General features: G+C 43.7%; 1 protein-coding gene across 3 annotated transcripts in view; it reads left to right on the plus strand.

The window, feature by feature from the left end:
- The window catches only part of kiaa0825 (KIAA0825 ortholog), a 311,756-nt gene that overhangs the window by 25,728 nt on the left and 264,842 nt on the right, over nucleotides 1–21,186 (plus strand). For 2 of the 3 annotated variants that reach the window (XM_055633331.1, XM_055633332.1), the window contains exons 3-4: nucleotides 18–186; nucleotides 12,223–12,907. In XM_055633331.1, coding sequence (XP_055489306.1) covers nucleotides 18–186; nucleotides 12,223–12,907 — 854 coding nt within the window. Of the gene's footprint in view, nucleotides 1–17; nucleotides 187–10,566; nucleotides 11,116–12,222; nucleotides 12,908–21,186 lie in introns of those variants that run through there. The other variant, XM_055633333.1, reaches the window with a different exon arrangement.

The following is a 21,186-nucleotide window of genomic DNA, read 5'->3' on the forward strand; positions in this document are numbered from 1 at the left end:
CCCTTTATGTATTTCAGTATTGAGGAGACTGTGAAGGAACTGCAGTCGGATCTTGATAAGCTTTGTGCAGGGCAGAAGTTGGAGAAGAATGGTGACTGCCTGCAATGGCTAAATAGTTCCAATTGTTCCTCTGTCAAATTGTTCACAACTCCATGTAATCAATTAACAGATTTTCTTAAAGCACTGGTAAGTGTTTTCTTTTGGCGCTGTAAAATAATGGAAGCATCTGATACATTACTCTTGTTTCAATTTGCAAAATTGTTATTTTTTTAAACTTGGGGAAAGTACCTCATTTGCTTTAATATATTATTGGAATATTTGACTACAAAGGATACAAAGGACATTTATTATTACATACACCAAATGTTGTAGTGAAATTTGACTTGCCAATGCAACACACAAATAAAGATAAGACACAACATTAAAGAATTTAACAATAAACATAAAAACATCCCCCCTCAATGGTTCCCACTGTAGGGGAAGGCAGCAAAGTCCAGTCCCATCCACTGTTCACCCATAGTTGGGCCTATTGTGGCCTCCGCAGCCAGTCCGATGTTTTCAGGACCTCTTGCCGGAAAGCTGGAACCCCGGCGTCGGGTGAACTCTCCTCAGCGGCTTGGAAATGTCTGGAGCGGCTGCTTCCACCCCGGAGACCGCGGCACCCGTAGCTGGAGCTCCGACTCCAGCGATCTCGAATCCCAGGCTCCGCTGTGTTCCAAATCTAGCGCCGCCCGCGGCTGTACGCCCGCAGCCACAGCTCCTCGGATGTTGAAGTCAGTGGTCACAGCACTCCGGAGCCTACCGCACGGCGACCCGGTAAGGCATCGCCCGCTCCGTGATGGTGTCCCTGCACTGCTCCGCCGCCGAAGCTGTAGTCCCGGCCGGTCCCGATAGGAAAGGCCGCTCCAGTCCAATGGTAGGCCGTGAGGAGGGGGGCGAAGAAGCAGCTCGGAGGAAAGCTGCCTCTCCAACCAGGTAGAGACTAGGAAATAATGTTTCCCCCTTCCCCTCCCCCACCCACCACATAAAAGACTAGAAGACCTCCAAAACAAACACTTTAACTCACTAAAAATAAAAAAAAGTGTGAAAGGACAAACAGCTGCTGGCAGGGTAGCCTACTCAACGGTGCCCGCTACACTATCAATTTTGCCCAGCAATTAGGCAGTTATCTCATCAAATCTTAAAGCATGCAATGGGTCAAACGATAACATATCAGCACTGGCCTTGGAAGAGCCCTTCAGTGTTCCCATTCTTCTGTTATTTCTTGCTACATTACCTATTTTACTTCGGAGTCACGTGAGTGACTACGTGAAGAACCCCGCCAGGACGCATGCGTGTCATATCGCTTTCACGCTTGCGAAACGACAGGCGGGGTGGAGCGTTCCCCCGCAGCGGTAAGTTTGAAACCGTGACCTGCAGGTAAGCGATTTACTCTGCGGTAGTTTTTGTCCCCGCGCTGTTTTTACGCAGGAGGGGAAGCTGGACAAAATACTGTCCACAAGTGCTGCGAGTAAAGCTGGCTGGGGAGGACCGCGAAGTTGCGGGAGCCAGCAGCAGCTGAAGGCACAAGCCCCGTAAGGGATCAGCTGTGCCGACTTTTGGTCCCGCGCCGGCCAGAACACCACGGCGGGGCGGGAGACTATTCAGATGGGGCCGTCGACTTTTGACGTCGAAAACGGTAGGAGGCGGGGTGGAACGACATTCCCCGTAGCGACAATTTAAACCAGGACCTGCAGGTAAGTACTCTGCGGTCTGTTTGTGTTTTCCCATGCTGATTACAGGTAGAGAAACCAACGGGCTGCGACAAAGCTGGTGGGCTAACAGCGGCCAGCGGCACTTGAATCACCTATAATGGGATCAGCTGTGCCCGATGTCGCCTCCGCACCGGCCAGATCCACTCCGCGGCTGGGCGGTAAGGCAAGACAAAAAACCATCAAAGTCGTGGACTCAGAGGAGTCCGACTTTGAGCAGCCGCGGGCGGCCAGCGACCGTGAGCGCTGGAGCCGGATGGAGAGGTGTGTGGAGCATTTGCTCCAACGTGACAGGCTCCGGGAGATGGAGTCGAGTCACTGTGGGCTCTATGTAAAACCCACAGCAGCACCTCTTGTAGGGCTGCACAGTGCTTCTCCCTCGTCAGAGGGGAGTACTGGGGGTCAGTTCTGGGCTGATCCTGAAGAGGGGTTTGCAGAACAGAAATCAAGTGTGCAGGGGGGTGCAGGAACGTGAAAATCTACTGGACATGGTATCCAACTTCATACTGCCAGACCAGACTGGCCAAAACCTGGAGGAGAAGGACATGTCGCAGGACCAACAGGATGCACTGGCACTGCTTTGCAACACATGGCCATAGACAGCACTCTTACGCACCCACCAGTAGAACAAGACCGACTGGTGAAAGCTCGAAGGTCCGGTACACCAAACATGAGTCTTTCTTAGGCCATGGCCCAGACTGGCCATCTTGGAAGATACGCAAACCTCCAACATCAACCAAACCACAAACCCAGACACCAACGCCTCAACATCAACGAAAGATTTACAAAAAGAAGTAAACCTGCCACTGGTAACTATGGAAGTAGGTGGGTCTGGTTCCCTACAAATTGCAGGGAGCATGGAGGTTGCGGGGGGGGGGGGAGATTACTCTCCTTTCTGGATGCATGGAGTATGTTAACTACCGATACTTATATTTAAGCAGTATCCAGGGATATACAATAGAATTATACACAAGTACAGCCCTCCAGTTCAACATATACTGAACCGAATGTTCGTACTTTCCGGTAAAGAAAAATCAGAAGCGCAGGCTGAACTGGAGCGGCCTTATGCAAAAGGGGTAATTGAAAAATCCCAACACGAACCGCTAGAATTCGTGTCCAATATCTTTACCAAAATCAAAAAAGATGGCGGTTGTCGCATCATCATAGATCTGACCAAATTGAATACATTAGTACAATATATCATACTTATATAATATTATATTGAATATAGAAATACCTACAACAGATAATATTAGAAGAGATAATATTAGTCGTCCAACTCAGTATCCCGTACCTGCCTTCTCTCCATACCTTCTGATCCCCTTAGCCACAAGGGCCACATCTAACTCCCTCTTAAATATAGCCAACTCCCTCTTAAATATGGCCTCAACTACCCTCTGTGGCAGAGAGTTCCAGAGATTCACCACTCTGTGTGTGAAAAAAGTTCTTCTCATCTCGGTTTTAAAGGATTTCCCCCTTATCCTTAAGCTGTGACCCCTTGTCCTGGACTTTCCCCAACATCGGGAACAATCTTCCTGCATCTAGCCTGTCCAACCCCTTAAGAATTTTGTAAGTTTCTATAAGATCCCCTCTCAATCTCCTAAATTCTAGAGAGTATAAAACAAGTCTATCCAGTCTTTCTTAATAAGACAGTCCTGACATCCCAGGAATCAGTCTGGTGAACCTTCTCTGCACTCCCTCTATGGCAATAATGTCCTTCCTCAGATTTGGAGACCAAAACTGTATGCAATACTCCAGATGTGGTCTCACCAAGACCCTGTACAACTGCAGTTGAACCTCCCTGCTCCTATACTCAAATCCTTTTGCTATGAAAGCCAACATGCCATTCGCTTTCTTTACTGCCTGCTGCACCTGCATGCCTACCTTCAATGACTGGTGTACCATGACACCCAGGTCTCGCTGCATCTCCCCCTTTCCCAATCGGCCACCACTTAGATAATAGTCTGCTTTCCCGTTTTTGCCACCAAAATGGATAACCTCACACTTATCCACATTATACTGCATCTGCCAAACATTTGCCCACTCACCCAGCCTATCCAAGTCACCTTGCAGTCTCCTCGCATCCTCCTCACAGCGAACACTGGCCCCCCAGCTTAGTGTCATCCGCAAACTTGGAGATATTGCCATCAATTCCCTCATCCAGATCATTAATATATATTGTAAATAGCTGGGGTCCCAGCACTGAGCCTTGCGGTACCCCACTAGTCATTGCCTGCTATTGTGAAAAGGACCCGTTTACTCCTATTCTTTGCTTCCTGTCTGCCAGCCAGTTCCCTATCCACATCAATACTGAACCCCCAATACTGAAGCTACCAATCAAAGCTATAATGGAACTAAAATGGTGGATAGATAACATTTGGCTTTGATTCAATCCAATCATTATCAGCAACCCTTCTATGGTTCTACAAACTGATGCCAGTGCACTTGGTTGGGGTGCCACCAATTCCATCACCAGCTGTGGAGGTAGATGAACTGGTCAGGAGGCATCATTATTACTAACACTGGGCATAAATTACCTGGAAATGTTGCGTGCATTCTATGGCCTAAAGTCATATCGTACTGGGTCATATCACCAGCATGTTAGACTACAGATTGACAATACCACCATGGTAGCTTTACTCAGAGAGTGGTAGCTGTGTGGAATGAGCTTCAGTGAAGGTGGTGGAGGCAGGTTCGTTTTTATCATTAAAAAAATAAATTGGATAGTTTATATGGATGGGAAGGGAATGGAGGGTTATGGTCTGAGCGCAGGTATATGGGACTAGGGGAGATTATGTGTTCGGCACGGACTAGAAGGGTCGAGATGGCCTGTTTCCGTGCTGTAATTGTTATATGGTTATATGGTAGCATATATCAACCACATGGGTGGAAACAAATACAATACAATAATACAATACAAATTTATTGTCATTTGAGCCCCAGTGAGACTCAAACGAAATGTTGTTTCCACAGCCATACAAACAAAGACAATGTCCTACAGACATACACACAATTAAATTCACACAAACATCCATCACAGTGAACCCAGTGTGATGGAAGGCAAAGTCTTTTCTCTCCCCTGTTCTCAATTTCTCTCCCGATGTCCAAGCCCCAGGCGGGTGATGATAAGTCCCACGGCCATTTTAGGCCGCGCGGGGCGATTTACGGCCCCGCTCCCGGTCTGAAAGTACAAGGTTGGAACCCCCACGGGCGATGGTGAGTCCCACGGCCATGAAGCCGCGCCGGGCGATGTACAGTCCCGGTCCGGGTCGTTCCAACTCCGCGACACGGGCTGGAGAAGTCGCATTGTGGGAGCTCCGGGAAGCGGTCTCTCCCCCCGGACCCGCGAGCTCCCGATGTCCCAGTTCACCGGACCTGCGGCTGCGTTGCTGGAGCCTCCGAGCCCCAGGAGTCGCGTTGCAGCAGCGAGTCACCACCGCTCCCCACGCTCCGAGGCCGGCCAGCCCCATGATGGTGAGTAGTCCGCAGCTCCGCAGCTCCGCAGTCTCCCGAGCCCCCGGGTCATTCAGGTTGGAGGCCGCTCCACGGTGCTAGGCCCCAACGACAACCGAGACCCGACAGGGAAAAGGTCGGGTCTCCCGGACAGGGAAGAGATTTAAACAGTTTCCCCCTCCCCCCCGCCCCCCACATGTACACATTTAAAAACACTATTAAAAAACACCAAACACTACATTTAACTAGACAAAAAATAAAAAAAAGACAGACAGGCTGTAGGGGCCGCTGCAACGGGTGAGTCGCGCCGCCAACTAACAGGCATCGACATCATGTGACAATATGGCTAATACAATTTGGCAGTGGTGTATCCAGAGAGATATTTGGATATCAGCTACTTACCTACCAGGTAAACTAAATTTAGTGGCAGACACCAGGTCATGCAAATTTAATGAAAACACCAAATGGATGTTGAATAAGAAGTATTTGCTGATATTACAGCACGTTATGGAACACCAGATATCGATCTATTCGTATCCAGGCTTAATCACCAGTTATCAAATTATGTTTCATGGGAACCAGACCCTGGGGCAGCGGCGACAGATGCATTTTCGCTGCATTGGGGGGGAAATTGTTTATTTATGCATTCCCTCCTTTCTGCCTCATCAGTCGGGTATTAAGGAAAATACAGCAGGACTCTGCGTATGGTATTTTGGTAGTACCCGATTGGCCTACTCAAACATGGTTCCCAGTGATAATGAACATGGTATTAGAACCATGTACCACCATCCCGAATAGACCAGACTTGTTGGTTCATCCCGTAAGAAGGGACAGCCACCCATGCCATAACTATTTGAATATTAATTTGTAGAGTTTAAAAATACCTCTACTACAGCTGGGACTGATGGACCGAACAGTGAATATGATTTTGGCGGCCCAATGACAGTCCACCAAAAAAAAACAGTATCTGGTCTATATCAGGAAGTGGGAGATGTATTGTAACAAAAACAGCATCACCCACAGAGATATGAACATCCCGTCTGTTCTGGAATACCTGGCAGGCCTCCATTATGATGAGGGGCTCAGTTATAGTGCCATCAACTGCGCCAGAAGTGCTTTATCGACTTATCTATGGCAAGGAACAGAGCATTACTCTGTTGGAACTCACCCACTGGTAACAAAACTTATGAGGGGAATTTTTAATACCAATCCCCCAAGAACCAGGTACTCCCAAATATGGGATGTGAGTATTGTCCTGAAGATGCTCAGGAATTGGTCTCCAGCAACAGCTCTGTCCCTACACAGACTGACATTAAAAACAGTCATGCTAATGGCATTGGTCACGGCACAAAGGGTACAGTCATTACATAAATTAAGACTGGACAACATGACCTCTACATCTGAAAATATTACGTTTCATATTTTTGAATTAGTAAAGCAGAACAGACAGGGATCAGCAGGCCTCAATATAGAATGTAGGTCATACCCAACAGATGATCGTCTCTGTATAGTAAGACACAGACGTCGTGAAGGACAGCAGTATCCTGTTGATCACGGAGACCTGGCTTCATTCTTTCATTCCGGACTCTGCTATCGAGCTAGCAGGCTACACAGCACAGCGTCATGATAGGACAAGAGACTCTGGTAAGAGCAGAGGTGGAGGGCTCTGTGTGTACGTGAACAACACCTGGTGTACAAACACAGTGATTGTGGACAGTCACTGCTCTCCGAACCTGGAGTATGTGACTGTTAAATGCAGGCCCATTTATCTCCCTAGAGAGTTTACTGTTGTCATGATAACTGCTGTGTACATACCACCGGATGCTAATGCTAACTCGGCTATTGGCCATTTGTATGGTAGCATTAGCAGCCAACAGAGCATATATCCTGGGTTACACAGAAAAGCTGGAGAAACTCAGCGGGTGCAGCAGCATCTATGGAGCGAAGGAAATAGGCAACGTTTCGGGCCGAAACCCTTCTTCAGCATATATCCTGACGGTGTTCACATCATAGCAGGGGACTTTAACCACGCGGACTTGAAGAAAATGCTGCCCAAATTCTACCAGCATGTTAAATGTGCTACAAGAGGAGCTAACACCCTGGACAAGGTCTACTCCAACATCAAGCTGGGCTACAGGGCTAGACCACTACCACACCTGGGCCAGTCTGACCATATGTCCCTGCTCTTAATTCCTGCATATGCCCCCCTCAGGAAAACCGCTCCTACTATTACAAAGACCATCACAACCTGGCCTGATTGTGCTTCTCAGCAGCTGCAGGACTGCTTCGACAGGACCAACTGGGAGGTGTTTGAACACCGGGACCTGGAGGTGTTCACAGACAGTGTACTGTGTTACATTAAAAACTGCATGGACACGGTCACAGTGGACAAACGCATCCAGGTCTACCCCAACCAGAAGCCCTGGATGACCCGGGAGGTCCAGCGGCTGTTGAAAGAGAGGAACACCGCTTTTAGGTCTGGCGACAGGGCTTTATACAGCACGGCCCGAGCTAACCTGAAGAGAGGCATCAGAGAGGCCAAATCAAACTACAGGAGGAAGATAGAGGACCACCTGGACAGTAACAACAGCAGGCAGGTGTGGCAGGGGATCCAGTATCTCACCAACTACAAGACCAACCTTGGAGCTGTTGAAGGTGACGCCTCGCTGGCAGAGGAGCTGAACCACTTCTTTGCTCGCTTTGAAGTGGAGCCACCCGAGACAGCCACATCACAGCACATGGTCCACAGCAGCCTAACCCTCAAGATAGAGGAGCATGAGGTGAGGCGCACGCTGCGGGCCATCAATCCAAGGAAGGCTACTGGACCCGACGGCGTCTCTGGACGTGTGCTGAAGGACTGCGCAGACCAGCTGGCTGGAGTCTGTACGAGGATTTTCAACCAGTCTCTGGCCCAGTCCACTGTTCCACCCTGTCTGAAGTCCTCCACCATAGTCCCCTTGCCCAAAAAAACCCACATCTCCAGCCTCAACGACTACCGGCCAGTCGCACTCACACCAGTGGTGATGAAGTGTTTTGAAAAACTGGTCCGGGGTCACATCACATCACTCCTGCCCCGAAGCTTTGACCCCCACCAGTTTGCGTACAGAGCAAATAGATCCACAGAGGACGCTGTAGCCACAGCTCTCCATGCTGCACTGTCTCACCTGGAGCAGCGGGGGAGCTACGTGCGGATGCTCTTTGTGGACTACAGCTCTGCTTTTAATACCATCCTTCCCCACAAACTGGTGGACAAACTGGGGGACTTGGGACTTCCACACTCCACCTGTACGTGGATAAATAGCTTCCTGTCGGGTCGCAGCCAGAGAGTCAGAGTGGGCCATCATACATCCACGGCCCTCAGCCTCAGTACCGGCTCTCCACAGGGCTGCGTACTGAGCCCCCTGCTCTACACCATCTACACACATGACTGCACCCCCGCCCACCACAGCAACACCATTGTCAAATTTGCGGATGACACTACAGTGGTGGGACTCATCTCCGGGGGGGACGAGTACGCCTACCGGGATGAGGTGGAGCAGCTGACAGTGTGGTGTGAAGAAAATAACCTGCTCCTCAACACCTTAAAGACAAAGGAAGTAATAATAGACTTCAGGAAGAACAAAACGGACATGGTACCATTGACTATCAGAGGGGACTGTGTAGAGAGGGTGGCGGATTTCCGCTTCCTGGGAATCCATATTGAGGAGGACCTGACGTGGAGCGTGAACACCACTGCGCTGCTGAAAAAGGTCCAGCAGAGACTGCACTTCCTGAGGGTGCTCAGGAAGAATAACATCACTCAGAGACTGCTGCTGTCCTTTTATCGGTGCTCCATTGAGAGCATACTAACATACTGTGTATGCGTGTGGTACACCAGCTGCACAGCGGCTCAGAGGAAAGCGCTCCAGAGGGCCATTGACAACGCCCAGAGGATTGTCGGCTGCCCTCTCCTTACCTTGGAGGACTTACACAGTTCCCGCTGCACCAAAAAGTCCCAGAATATCATAAAGGACATTTCCCACCCCGGACACTCCCTGTTTGAACTGTTGCCGTCAGGCAGACGGTACAGATCTACAAGGACAAGGACAAATAGACTAAAAAACAGTTTTTACCCCACTGCTATAAAAGCACTAAATGTAGCCGCCAAGGAACGCAGGGGCGATACAGACTAAGGGACTGTGGTAACTGTGGAATCGACAGAAGGATGGAGGGTTGGGTGTGTATGTGTGCTTTGTCTGTGATATTTATTTAGTTGTTTATCTTTAATATTTTACCTTGTATGTATCGTTAGCTTTTAGAAATGTTTGAATGCTGCACTGACTGGCTGACATTTTAAATTTTGTTGTACATGGTTCATGTTACAATGACAATAAAGAAACTATTCTATTCTATTCTATTTGTCGTCATACATGGTGAAAACGAAAATCATCAGAGGCAATGAGAAGGCACTTTTAGTCAGCCATAAGTAACCACACAAAAGAGTGACGGTCCAGACCATCTCAAGATGGCTGAAACAGGTGCTAACACAGGCTGGGGTGGATACTAATATTTTTAAATCTCATTGCACCAGGGCTGCAGCTGCATCGGCAGCTATGCAGTTGGATGTACCAATGGACCAAATCCTCAAGGCAGCAGGATGGTCAGGGGAAAAAACATTCCAACCATTTTATCATAAACCAGTCATGAAACCTGGAACGTTTGCAGAAACAATTTTAAGTTCTGTAATTTAATTTACCCCATAAATAGGGGTTATAATTTTGTGTTAATAAATTTTATGAATTTCAATGTCGAATTCATGTCTAAATTATGTTGACACAATTCCTCCTACAGTCATCAAGGAAGATGTGATGCATGGACTCGTTTCCACAGCATGAAATCACAGAGCTGTAAAATCTTCACGTAGTCACTCACGTGACTCCGAAGTAAAATAGTAAGATTAAACGAGAATTTACCATTTTGAAGTTTGATCGTTATTTTATGAGGAGTAACGTTGAGGGATTACGTGCCCTCCGCTCCCACCCTTGATCATATACTCAACTGGTATCTCTTCTCTAATCTTACTATGTTTAGTCATTACAGTTATCTGTGATTTCACACCGCTGCTTTGAAGAATGGCACGCATGCGTCCTGGCGGGGTTCTTCACGTAATCGCTCAACGTTACTCCTCATAAAATAATGATCAAACTTCAAACTGTCTCGTTTAATCTTACTATTAAATAGCTACAATCCGTTTTGTGGATTTATAGGAGACTCGTTTACCCAGTCTTAGGTTCAGGAAAGGATATTTGGAACATTCAAGTAAATTCTATTTGTTAAGATAATCCCAAGGATTTATTCTCCTCTGTAGGCTATTGTCAAGAGATGACTTAACTGACATTGGACCCCTTACCTGCATATCGCAAATAACTTATCATAGGAGGGAGATCGAATGTCTGATTGAAAACCTTGTTCGCAATGTCAGTTACACCAAGGACTGTTTAGTAGTTTAGAAGAGGAAGGCCGAGGATCCACAAACCTGTTTTCATCAATGAGTTGCTGGTGAAGATAGTCAACAATTTCAAGTTCCCGAGTGTGCATATCTCTGAGATTCTGCCTTGAACCCATTGGTGCAATCAGAAAGAAACCCCATCATCGTCTCTACTTAAAAGGTTGAGGCGATTTGGTATGTTGACAATTACTCTCTTGAACTTCTAAAGTTGTACGGTAGAGAGCATATATTGACTGGTTGCATCACAGCCTGGTTTGGCAACCGAATGCCCAGGAACGAAGGAGATTGCAAAACATGGTGGACATTGTCTAGTCCATAATATGTACTGACCTCCCCACCATTGAATGATTCTACAGGAGGCACCTGCACTCTTGCCACCCTGGCCACGCTCGCAGTTCACTCCTGCCATCAGGAAGAGTCAAAGTAAGAGTGTTTTATTGTCATATGTCCCCAAAATGAAACAATGACACTTTACTTGCAGCAGCAAAACATATGTAAAAACAGTACTCTGTAAACACCATAATAAACAACAAAAAAGCAGTATATAAAATAACAATAATATGCTACTGTGCAAAGACAAAAACAATGTTCCCCAGTGTATGTAGTTCAGAGCTTAGTTAGAGGTTGTATTGTTTAGTAGCCTGATAGTTGTTGGGGAAAAGCTGTTCTTGAACCTGGACATTACAGTTTTTAGATTCCTAGCCCAAGTTAGGGTGGGTCTCGGATGATGCTGCCTGCTTTTTTGAGGCAGTGACTCCTATGGATCCCTTTGAAGGTGGGGAGGTCTGCACCTGGGATGGACTGGGCAGTGTTCACTTTATGCAACCTTCCTCGTTCCTGGGCTTTTAAGTTGCCGAACCGGGCTGTAATGCAACCATTCAATATGCTCTGTACTGTACACCTGTAAAAGTTCAAAAGAGTATTCAAAAACCATAACCTCCAGGTTCAGGAACAGCTGCTTCCCAACGTCAGACTTGGTTTCTTGGTCCTCCAAAATATTCCAAACGGAATTTAAACTGGAGGTGGTGGAGGGAGGACTTAAGCCAGAAGGGGTTTTTGGGAAGAAAGAGCTACCTTAAATTTAGTTGCATCTGGTTGGGTAACTATGGTAGGGTGGAGATTATGCCATGCTTTAATTGTGCGGGGGAAGAACTAATTGCTGTACACATCTGTCTTGGTAACTGGAATCATAAATTGGATCGAATGCCCTCGTCTGCTCCTAATTGGTTTGGTGTAGGTCTTGTAAGCTATGTCGAGCTGACCATTTAACATTTTGTAAAAACAGGTCAAACGGTGAGCTTCACGTCTGTCTTGGAGACTATTGAACTACAAGCGACTAACTGTCTTGGTTGCCGTATGGATTTTGGGTTTTTGTTTTGTTTTGCATTAATATTGTTTTTATAATTTATTAAACTTTTTCACAGTATATAGTTAGATACCGTGTATGGTTTGGACTGTGACAGATGATATCAGTTCTGTCAATTATTTGTTTCATTTTTACTAATTATTATTTCTTTTTTTAACTGCAAGCTTCATTTTCTGAAGACTGAAAAAGGCTTGGAAGAAATGATCATGCAGCTGCTTTTGGATCTCTCTTCTGAGTGTGGTGTTGTCTTTCCACTGACTTCATGTGGGGCTTCGTTTCACATTCCTTCTACTACATCAATTCATACTGTTGAGGACAATGGATTTCTTAATGCCCTCTCTATGTGGGATGATGTGAGATTATATCTTCGTAGGTTCATCATTGATAAGCTTCAAAATTGTCAAGAAATAAATGATGTGCTTCCAACAATTCAATTGAAAACACAGTGTCTTCAGCAGCTTCTATTTTTGTATCCAGAAACTGAAGTTCTAACTAGATATCAAAATATGCAGTACCAATCTGTGCAAGATTTGTTACAGAATAAAGTATTGATCAACATCAGTGAGATCAGTTTTGACGAAATGACTCATGGGTTTGAAGTCATGATTCCTTTGGTGTTAACCATGATGAGACAAGATTTATATGCTTTACGAACACTTGCGGAGGATTCTAAAGTACAGAAATTTATTAACGATACGTACCTACAGAATATTGCAAGTGAGCTTTACATTTTGATTGAAAAGTTTTGTGAGCAGCAGCTGAAGAAAAATGCAATGCATTCGACAAAGCAACTTTCAACAAAGGCAAACAAATATTTAAACAAACAAAAGCGAACAGTACATTCTGTGGGTCAGTGCTTTTTGTTGCTATTTATTTTAATAGAAAGCTTTGACAGGTTTAGAGGTTATGCAGATTTTTGTTCAATTAGTTGTTTTTTTTTAATTTGCACTTTCAGCATGGGCTCATGCATAACATTTACATGGTTGCAGGAGACAAGCCCATTCTGGAACCGGAAGATGCTTCTTGCTGGCAGTTTAGTGTTGTACTGAGAGTATGGTGTAGTGATGGAGATATAATCTTTTGGGTGAGATAAACAAGGTAACATCTGCTTGCTGAGATGGATGTAACAGATGCTGTATTTTTACACATTTTTCTCCCCTTGTTTGTTGCAAGCAGTCACAAGCATGAAAAAGATGAATGGCTCAAAGTTCTAATTTTAATTTAAGAATAATCTTAAATTAGCATTGAATTATAAGGTCAGGGTGATATTTATGAACCTGTGCTTTTTAACCTGCTGCAAACAATAGAGGTTAGATTAAGAATATGTTTTTCCATGCCTTTAGTAAATATGAAAATGCACTGCTGAAGGCTACCTCAATGAAGGTACAGTTGCAGCAGCGATCATTCGAGATGGTCATTATATTTTTCCCATTTTAATGGTGTTGCAAAGTTAATGCATGCAATGTTTTGTGTACAAATCTGAGACCAGTTATTTTCACAATTTTGAGAGATTTGCTTTTACAAAATCCTTTATTTTTGTTGTAAATAGAGCTTTCATCAGAAATGGAAAAAAAAATGTTTGTATGTTTAACAAGGGGAAGAAGACAAAAACTCAATGTTGTCCAACAGAGCAGAAACCAGAAGAAATTAAATTAGTAGTATTTACTATTACAGTTATCCTTTTGTGCATGTTGTTTTATATAAAAGACCTCTGCAAAAATCCTTACCACTCCAGTGACAACGTATTGAGATTTCCCCTTTGTTATTTTTGTCACAGTTGATGCACCCCAGATTCTAGGTTCAGAATCAGCACTAGATTCAATGCTTCATACAGAAAATAACCGTTTTTTACCCAATGGAGTCATGTGCAAACTTGTAAATGGAGTTAGAACAGAATTTGACTGCAGTCGTGAGAGTGTTGGGATTATATTATGAGGCTGAGAATGCATCCGTTGTGGGTCACTGATGTTGACAATTATCATGGGGGATGTTTTGTTGCCGATTCTGTTTTCTGACTGCTCCATTGCACAGCAAAGAAGCATACTGGGAGGTATTACTAGTTAGTTTGACAACATCTCTGCCCAAGACCACAAAGAAATTGCAGAGTTAAAGATATAGCCTATTGATGAACAGGTTGCGCTGTTTGGCATCAAACGATTTTATGCTTTGTACTTCAGTTCTTTACGAACTAGGCGCATTGTCCAATGTTACACTTATTACTGAAGTATAACGACATTCTCTTAAGGTGCATAAGGTGCTTAAAAAATATTCTTAATTAAAATAATATTTATGTAAATTGTATTGTTCTCAAAACAAATAATTCAAAATATGATGGATTTTAAAATTAAACATTGTAATAGTCATCTTAATGATATTTCAACTTCCATCTTAATCATATCTCAATTATTAGTTTGTGATCTTAAAGTATTTGACATTTTTTTAAAAGTCTGGTTTTGTCTCCCTGTTTTGATTTCTGTTTAGCCCTCTTGAGGACAAGCACTGTCATTGTACACCAAGGAGCCCTTGTATATTATGCCTGACAGCAAGTAATGTCAGAAAAGGGGATTTCCATGCCAAAGAGTTTGCTTGATCTTGGCATTCTTCTTTCAGTTCAGCAGGATGTTCCATTGTTGTGCTACTGATCATGAATCCCGTCTATAAAGGCAATCCCAGAGGATTTGCTGACGCCCAACGTTTGGTAATAAAGTTACCCAGGAAAGTTCTGTCATGTTGCATTGCAGTTGATTTCCTAACTGAACATTTAGAAATTTGGACTCTGCTTTCCTCATGTGCAGGAATAGGTTGTTATCTGCCCGTGTTCTGCTTGTAACATTTACCAGTCTTAGTATTCTAGATGTAATGCATCCAGTTTTATATTGCATCCAGTTCTTAAAGGAAATATATTTAATTTCTCTTGAAAGTAAACGACATTGGATGTAATTTATGGTGAAGACTAGGTTTCTTTCTCTTTCCATTAATAGATCTATAAGATTATTATTATTATTTGGTATATTATAAGAATAAAGAGTAAGCCATTAGAACGGAGACGAGGAAACACTTTTTCTCACAGAGAGTGGTGAGTGTGAATTCTCTGCCTCGGAGGGCGGTGGAGGCAGGTTCTCTGGATGCTTTCAAGAGAGCTAGATAGGGCTCTTAAAAATAGCGGAGTTGGGGATATGGGGAAAAGGCAGGAACGGGGTACTGATTAGGGATGATCAGCCATGATCACATTGAATGACGGTGCTGGCTCGGGGCCAAATGGCCTACTCCTGCACCTATTGTCTATTGTTTTTTGATAAAATGCAAATATTTACTATTTAAATGGGAATTATTTAATTCAATGGGGAGGCACTTATCCCACAGAAATGGTAATCATGGTAATTCATTCCTTTGCTGAACATATATTCTGTCAGTAAAACATAGCACTTTTAATCGCTAAAATTGCAGTCTCCATACGGATCGATGATTCACAGTCCAATTGATGCAGGAGTAGGCCATTCGGCCCTTTGAATCCAAAGTGTTTAACTCCAGATAGACCAAATTCCAGGCTTAGATGCCAATTTTTTTAAAGTACTTCTAGTAATTTGTAATTTAAGAAATCTAACATTTCCAATTTTTATCAGACCAAGATAAACTTAAATAGTTGAATTCAACCTTTATTGCTTGTGGCTGTAATGCAGTGTCCAGTTGGAAGATGAACTACTGATCATTGATCATTATTGGAATAGTGTACGAGGCTAGAGAGGCCAAAGCCGGAGAGTTAATCTTGTAATCTGGAGCAAAGCAGTCACCCAATCTACCACCATGATAGACAAGTACATGGGAGCAGAAATACCTGCAAGTTCTCATCCAAGTCGCTTACCAGCCTGACATGTAAATATATTTCTGTTTAAGTTCAAAATAGGGTTGTATAGGGTTGTATAGGGCTCTGGTGAGACCACATCTGGAGTATCGTGTACAGTTTTGCTCTCCTAATTTGAGGAAGGACATCCTTGTGATTGAAGCAGTGCAGCGTAGGTTCGAGAGATTGATCCCTGGGATGTCAGGACTGTCATATGAGGAAAGATTGAAAAGACTAGGCTTGGAGTTTAGAAGGATGAGGGGGATCTTATAGAAACATATACAATTATAAAAGGACTGGACAAGCTAGATGCAGGAAAAATGGTACCAATGTTGGGTGAGTCCAGAACCAGGGGCCACAGTCTTAGAATAAAGGGGAGGTCATTTAAGACTGAGGTGAGAAAAAACGTTTTCTCCCAGAGAGTTGTGAATTTATGGAATTCCCTGCCACAGAGGGCAGTGGAGGCCAAGTCACTGGATGGATTTAAGAGAGAGTTAGATAGAGCTCTAGGGGCTAGTGGAGTCGAGGGATATGGGGAGAAGGCAGGCACGGGTTATTGATAGGGGATGATCAGCCATGATCACAATGAATGGCGGTGCTGGCTCGAAGGGCCGAATGGCTTCCTCCTGCACCTATTTTCTATGTTTCTAAATTCAAGTGAGTTTATTGTCATGTGTCCCTGATAGGACGATGAAATTCTTGCTTTGCTTCAGCCCAACAGAACATGGTAGGCATTGACTACAAAACAGATCAGTGTGTCCATATACCATTATATACGTGTATATACACACATGAATAAATAAACTGATAAAGGGGAAATAACAGATAATGGGCTATTAATGTTCAGAGTTTTGTCCGAGCCAAGTTTAATAGCCTGATGGCTGTGGGGAAGTAGCTATTCCTGAATCTGGTTGTTGCTGTCTTCAGGCCTGAAGGTAGCAGAGAGATGAGTGTGTGGCCAGGATGGTGTGGGTCCTTGATGATACTGCCAGCCTTTTTGAGGCAGCTACTGGGATAGATCCCCTTGATGGAATGGAGGTCAGAGCCAATGATGGACTGGGCAGTGTTTACCACTTTTTGTAGACTTTTCCTCTCCAGGGTGCTCAAGTTGCCGAACCAAGCCACGATGCAACCCGTCAGCATGCTCTCTACTGTGCACCTGTAGAAGTAAGTTAGAGCGAGTCCTCCTTGACAAACCGACTCTCCGTAATCTTCTCAGGAATTAGAGGCGCTGATGTTCTTTCTTAATAATTGCATCGGTGTTCTCGGACCAGGAAAGATCTTCAGAGATGTGCACGCCCAGGAATTTGAAGCTCTTGGTCCTTTCAACCATCGACCTGTTGATATAAATGTGGGTCCCCATCCTACCCCCTTCCAAAGCCCACAATCAGTTCCTTGGTTTTTATGGTGTTGAGGGCCAGGTTATTGTGCTGGCACCATATGGACAGTTGCTCGATCTCTCTTCTATACTCTGACTCATCCCCATCAGTGATATGTCCCACAACAGTCGTGTCGTCAGCGAACTTGATGATGGAGTTCTCACTATAACCGGCTATGCAGTCATGAGTATAGAGTGAGTACAGCAGGGGGCTGAGCACGCAGCCTTGAGGTGCTCCCATGCTGATTGTTATCGAGTCTGACACATTTCCACCAATACGAACAGACTGTGGTCTGAGAATGATGAAGTCGAGGATCCAATTGCAGAGGGATGCGCAGAGACTCAGTTCTGCGAGTTTGGTAACCAGCTTGGAGGGCATGATTGTATTAAATGCCGAGCTGTAATCAATGAATAACAGCCCGACATATGAGTTTTTGTTGTCCAAGTGGTCCATAGCGGAGTGGAGGGCCAGCGAGATCGCATCCTCCGTTGATCTGTTGTGGCGGTAATGGAACTGCAGTGGGTCCAGGTTTTAGTCGAGTTAGGAGTTGATTTGCGCCATGATCAACCTCTCAAAGCACTTCATCATCACAGGCATTAATGCCACAGGTCGATAGTCATTGAGGCACATCACCTTATTCTTCTTGGGCACTGGTATAATTGATGCTTTTTTGAAGCAGGTGGGAACCTCAGACCTCAAAAGTGAGAGGTTGAAAATGTCCGTAAAAACTCCAGCCAGTTGGGCCGTACAGGTTTTTAGAACACGACCAGGTATACCATCAGGTCCAGCGCTTTTCGAGGTTTAACCCCTCTGAAGGATTTCCTGACGTCGGCCTCTGTGACTGAGACTGAAATGCCATCACAGCGAATGGGGGCTCAACCATTGGTAGTTTGACAGGTACTCAGACACCTACACCTGGACAGCATTACCATTGAGATGTTTGTCTCACGTTTATGGATCATGATACATCGAAACATAGAAACAGAAAATAGGTGCAGGAGTAGGCCATTCGGCCCTTCGAGCCTGCACCGCCATTCGACATGATCATGGTTGATCATCCAACTTAGTATCCCATCCCTGCCTTCTCTCCATACCCCATGATCCCTTTAGCCACAAGGCAGAGAATTCCACAGATTCACCACTCTCTGTGTAAAAAATGATTTTCTCATCTCTTATCCTTAAACTAGTTCTGGACTTCCCCAACATCGGGAATAATCTTCCTGCATCTAGCCTGTCCAACCCCTTAAGAATTTTGTAAGTTTCTATAAGATCCCCCCTCAATCTTCTGAATTCCAGCATGTACAAGCCGAGTCTATCCAGTCTTTCTTCATATGAAAGTCCTGCCATCCTAGGAATCAGTCTGGTGAACCTTCTCTGCACTCCCCCTATGGCAAGAATGTCTTTCCTCAGATTAGGAGACCAAAACTGTACGTAATACTCCAGGTGTGGTCTCACCAAGACCCTGTACAACTACAGTAGAACCTCCCTGCTGTTATACTCAAATCCTTTTGATACAGCATTTAAATATGGAATTCAGAATGCTGACTTGTTGGGATGAAGTGAAGATTACCTAGGAATAGAACTATATGAAATGTAAATGATGAACTGCGAATTAGGGGTGGTTATAGAGGATATAAGACATCACGTAATGCCATAAGAACTCCAACCTCTGCTTTGGTCTCTAGCCTCATACATGGTTCCAATAATGAACAATGATCAGCATTTTATCTTCCAACTAGACACATTGCAGCCCCAAGCATTTAATACTTCAACAATTTCAGTTGCAGGTCTGATTTAAAAAACTGGAATGGTTGGTTTTTATTAAATTAGAAATTATTAGAACTAATTATGTTCTAATCGCAAGAGAAGAAAGATTCATGGCTAAAATCATTGGATGTTTGTGGATATTTTGATCAGTACGTGAAGACACGGTAATGAACTTAGAACATATTAGGTGGAGATAGAATGAAGTGGTTTAAAACTTCAGAGTGGACTTTGAGATTGGAAATACCTTGTTCACTAACAGATGTTAGAGTGGATAATATTAGGCTTTTAAATCTCAACGCGATGACAGCTGTTTTGAAAGTTGAAGTGATAAGCTAGAGGTGTTCAGATATATTCTTAAAATCCCATAGAGGAAAAGCGAGGAAGTGCAAAACTAAGGAGAATTAAAATTTGAAAGAACAGAAATGTATCATTAATTTTCCTTGCCATATTGAACGTCATTTTATTGTGTATTTTTTTTATATAGAGAATACATATAAGAAGTAGATCTGATCAAATTTCCAATAGAATTTTAGAATACAAAAGAGAGCAAGATTCCCAAGGCCCATCTATTTCTATTTCAAGGTCTGAAATGTAATCTTTAAAAGACAGAAATTTTATCTCGTGCAGCTGGGTGCAGCCTAGTATGGTTGACACCAAATTTGTGCAAGAAAATTAAATCAGAGGTAAATTATTTCATGATTACCAATTCCCAGAAGACTGGGGCATCTTTCTGAATAAAATATATAATAATTGGCTTTAGACCATGGCAGACACATAATTCCTTCCACAGTAGCGCTAGACCACATGGGTAATAAGAAAGAGGCTAGAAATAGCTTTATTCGGGGATTGACACTGTGGATAAAGTACATCGAAAATGAAGTGGCAATAAGTATCGTCCATAAGGGAATTGCACTTCAGTTAGGGTTTAATATTTCTTGGAATCTGGCAACAAGCCATCTGATGATTGCTTACCTTCGCAATACCATCTGTTTTGTTCCGTAGATGGCACTTAGTGCCAGTTAAATTACAACTGTTAGGGGATTTTCCCCGTTAAAGTATCCGCTATCAGTCATCCAATATAAATATTGTTTGTTTAAGAATAATATACAGAAGACATCAATGTGATTACAATTTTCAAGATCACATTTATGGGTGAAAGAATCGAATCATTTTAATCTGTGTAATTTAAATTTGTTTTCTGCGTTGCTGATAAAAAATGATCAAATTTCAGAATCTGCATTAACTATTAATGCAAAAACAAGTTTTAATAAAGCATATCTTTTTAAATCCACATTCTTTATTATAAAAAAAGTTATGAAAGTTATTCAATCCTTGAAAAAGGGACTTAAAAACAGTATGTTCCTTCCACTATCACATCACATGCACCCCACAGTAATGCATCACATAGATATAATGGTATTCCCAAAGAAATATTCAGGTGTCTTGTGTGTCTCACAAACTAGCATCTGAATTGTTAAGCCATTATCCAGAAAGTCAAATAATGGATTTCCTTTTTATCTTGTGCATTCAGTCACATTGAAATTTAAAATTACAAAAAAAATTATCAAGTTAATATCTGAAATGTCTAATAAACTAACACGGGTAGTTCTGCTATACATGCTTCTTAACAAATTGGATATAACACAAATGTAGATTGGGGAACACTATTTGTACTACACCGACCCAATTGGTTAAAACATGATTTTGATCGAGAACTATAAAACCACTTAAAAATGACGTTGGAATGTAACAAGCAGAAAATAAAGATATCTTGAATTTAACCAGTATAGTGGGCAATAAAAAATCAGTTTCCATACAACCTCACCATAGTAATCAGATACCAACGTCTCTCAATTTGTAACTCGTCAATCCTTTTGCCACACACCTTCTGTTCTTTCATCCCTAATCTTTGTCTAACCACCTATCAAAAATCCCATGTTGTAGGTATGAACTGCAGATGTTGGTTTAAACTGAAGATAGACACAAAATGCTGGAATAACTCAGCGGGACAGGCAGTATTCTGGATAGAAGGAATGGGTGATGTTTTGGATGCAGTTCCTTCTTCACTTGGTAGACAAAATTGCTGGAGAAACTCAGCGGGTGCGGCAGCATCTATGGAGCGAAGGAAGTAGGCAACGTTT

Source organism: Leucoraja erinacea, chromosome 3 (assembly GCF_028641065.1).
Source record: "Leucoraja erinacea ecotype New England chromosome 3, Leri_hhj_1, whole genome shotgun sequence".
NCBI lineage: Eukaryota > Metazoa > Chordata > Chondrichthyes > Rajiformes > Rajidae > Leucoraja > Leucoraja erinaceus.